Raw genomic sequence first — 2,474 nt, forward strand, 5'->3', positions numbered from 1 at the left:
AAGCAGCAAAAACGCCGAGGGAGACTAAAACGGCAAGTCAATGAAGCATTGTCACTGGAAAGAAAAGTGGGGGAAGAGGACGGTAAGAGGCAGTCACATTTTATTGCACCCTACATATAAAATGCATATTTGCAGGTTTTTCTTTTAAAAAAAATACCATGTTTTTCTTCTTTCTAGAGCGAAGGTGTTCATTTTCAATCAACCTCCACCCATACCCCTCTCGCGTCTTGCCCTCATCTCAACCTCACGGTCTGCCATTGCCCTCCTCACCCCCACAAGTCTTACAGAGTGTGAGGGTGTTTGTGAGGTCTGCAGTCATGAGGGTCGCAATCGATGGTGCACACCTCTGCTATGGTCAGCCCATCTGTGTCCCTTCACCCCACAGCACCCTCACTGACATCGTGAAATCAAATTATCATGTGCCGACATTTGCCACACCACTTCAGTTTCTTCACCGACTTAGTGCGAAGGTATTGGGGTTGGCAACAACCTAATAGCGGATTTCTTCCGCCGCATATAGTCCGTTTTAAAAAAGCTTGCCAATGCTAGAAAAATATGTAAATTATCCCGGAATATGAATTTTAAAATAGCTTTTCATTAAAGGTTTCTGCTTATAATAATAATACGTGATGATTGAATAAATTACAACTGATCACGTGAGCGGCAAGAAAGTAGCGCCAGTTTCAAATATGGCGGCTTCCATGCGTGCAGGAAGGTCTCCGTGTTCTCCGAGTTTCTTTCAGAAACATCGGCAAGGACAGCCGTTGAAAAGTGGCGAGAAGCAGATTGTTCTGAACGTTTATGCAACATTCTGTCGGTGGCATCCTGAAAGAACAGTGAAGGAGGTGGTGAAGTTGGTGTCCGAGTGCAGTGGTGTGTCAGCGTCTTCTGTTTTCGGTGCGTTGAAAGAACGGAAAACGACCGGTGAAATTGTGACTCCCGGGAAGAAACACAACGTTGTTGCTCGTGTGAACAAGTACACCGATTTTGAAATAAGCGCAATACGGCGCAAAGTGCATTCCTATTTTTTTAATCAAGAACTACCCACCGTGCGGAAGGTATTGGCGGATGTTAATAACGATGAGGATCTCCCCAATTTTAGCGCGTCCACGTTAAAGCGCCTCTTGTTGGACGTTGGGTTCGTTTATGGGAAGCGAAGTCGGCAGACAGCACTCATCGACAGGGATGATATTGTTTTTTGGCGCCGAAAATACCTCCGGTCCGTATGGGAACTGCGAAAGCAAGGTAAGAACATTTATTACTTGGATGAGACGTGGGTAAACGCAGGACACACTGTGAGCAAGGCGTGGCACGATAGCACTGTCACCTCCAGAAAGAAAGCTTTTCTCGAAGGACTGTCAACCGGAATGAAGCAACCGTCAGGAAAAGGTAAGAGGCTCATCATTGTTCATGTTGGAAGTGGAAGTGGGTTCGTGGACGGTGCACAGCTAATTTTTGTGTCAAAGACTACAGGTGACTACCACGAAGAAATGAACGGTGATGTTTTTGAGGAGTGCTTTTCATCTGTTCTGCCAAAACTTGACCCGAACAGTGTTATTGTGCTGGATAATGCTCCCTATCACAGTGTGAAATGTGAAAAGTTGCCCACCACTGCTTGGAAGAAGGCTAACATATTGGCTTGGCTGAGCGAAAAAGGCGTTGTACTTCCAGCTGACGTGCTCAAGGCGGAACTTTTGGATCACGTTTTGCGTATAAAGCCAAGCTATGACAAATACGTTGTCGACGAAATGGCGAAGAGAGCCGGGCACACCGTGTTGCGTCTACCACCTTACCATTGCAACCTGAATCCCATTGAAATGATATGGGCTCAGGTCAAAGAGTACGTTGCGCGCAACAACAAGACCTTCAAGTTGGACGAGGTCAAGAGACTGACTGAGATTGCCATGTCTCAGATTTCGGTGCGTAACTGGGCGGACGCAGTGCGGCATGTCATTGAAACCGAAGAGCGGAAATTGTGGGAAGTGGACAACCTGACAGACAATTTAAATTTGGAAAGATTCATTATCCAAGTTTATGACGGGGAAAGTGAATCGGAAGATAGTTGTGATGAAGATCTGACAGGCATCGAACCTCTCCCATGGAATTAAAGTAAGTAAATATTTTTCCCTTGCATAAATAATGTGAGTTCTTATTGTCGCTTTTTTTCAGTGCTCAAGAAAGAGAAATGAATGGAGATAAACAATCTATTTTTTTATGTTTCGGCTTATGTTTGTCTAGTTTCTGCTAAAACTGGCGGGACATTGTTGGACTGTCTAGTTTCTGCTAAAACTGGCGGGACATTGTTGGACAAAGGAGAAAAACAATTCTCTGCATGTCAACAATGTTGGGCAATAGCTTGGTGGAAGGGGTAGCAAGGAAAAAAAAATGCTTGAATTTACTGAATCGACTCTCGCTCTCTCAGTTTTACTTTGGCCCCATCATACTGAGAGAAAAGGGAGGGAGGAGGGACCCGT

At 45.1% G+C, this 2,474-nt stretch overlaps 1 protein-coding gene across 1 annotated transcript; it reads left to right on the plus strand.

Annotated features, from left to right (window-relative positions):
* The first annotated feature begins 689 nt into the window (after window positions 1-689).
* On the plus strand, window positions 690-2,108 carry LOC145985608 (uncharacterized). The gene has a single exon (XM_083119677.1). It carries the CDS (start codon window positions 690-692, stop codon window positions 2,106-2,108), a length of 1,419 nt encoding a protein of 472 aa, XP_082975803.1.
* The last annotated feature ends 366 nt before the right edge of the window (window positions 2,109-2,474 follow it).

This window comes from Lepisma saccharinum, chromosome 3 (assembly GCF_977018435.1).
Source record: "Lepisma saccharinum chromosome 3, izLepSacc3.1, whole genome shotgun sequence".
NCBI lineage: Eukaryota > Metazoa > Arthropoda > Insecta > Zygentoma > Lepismatidae > Lepisma > Lepisma saccharinum.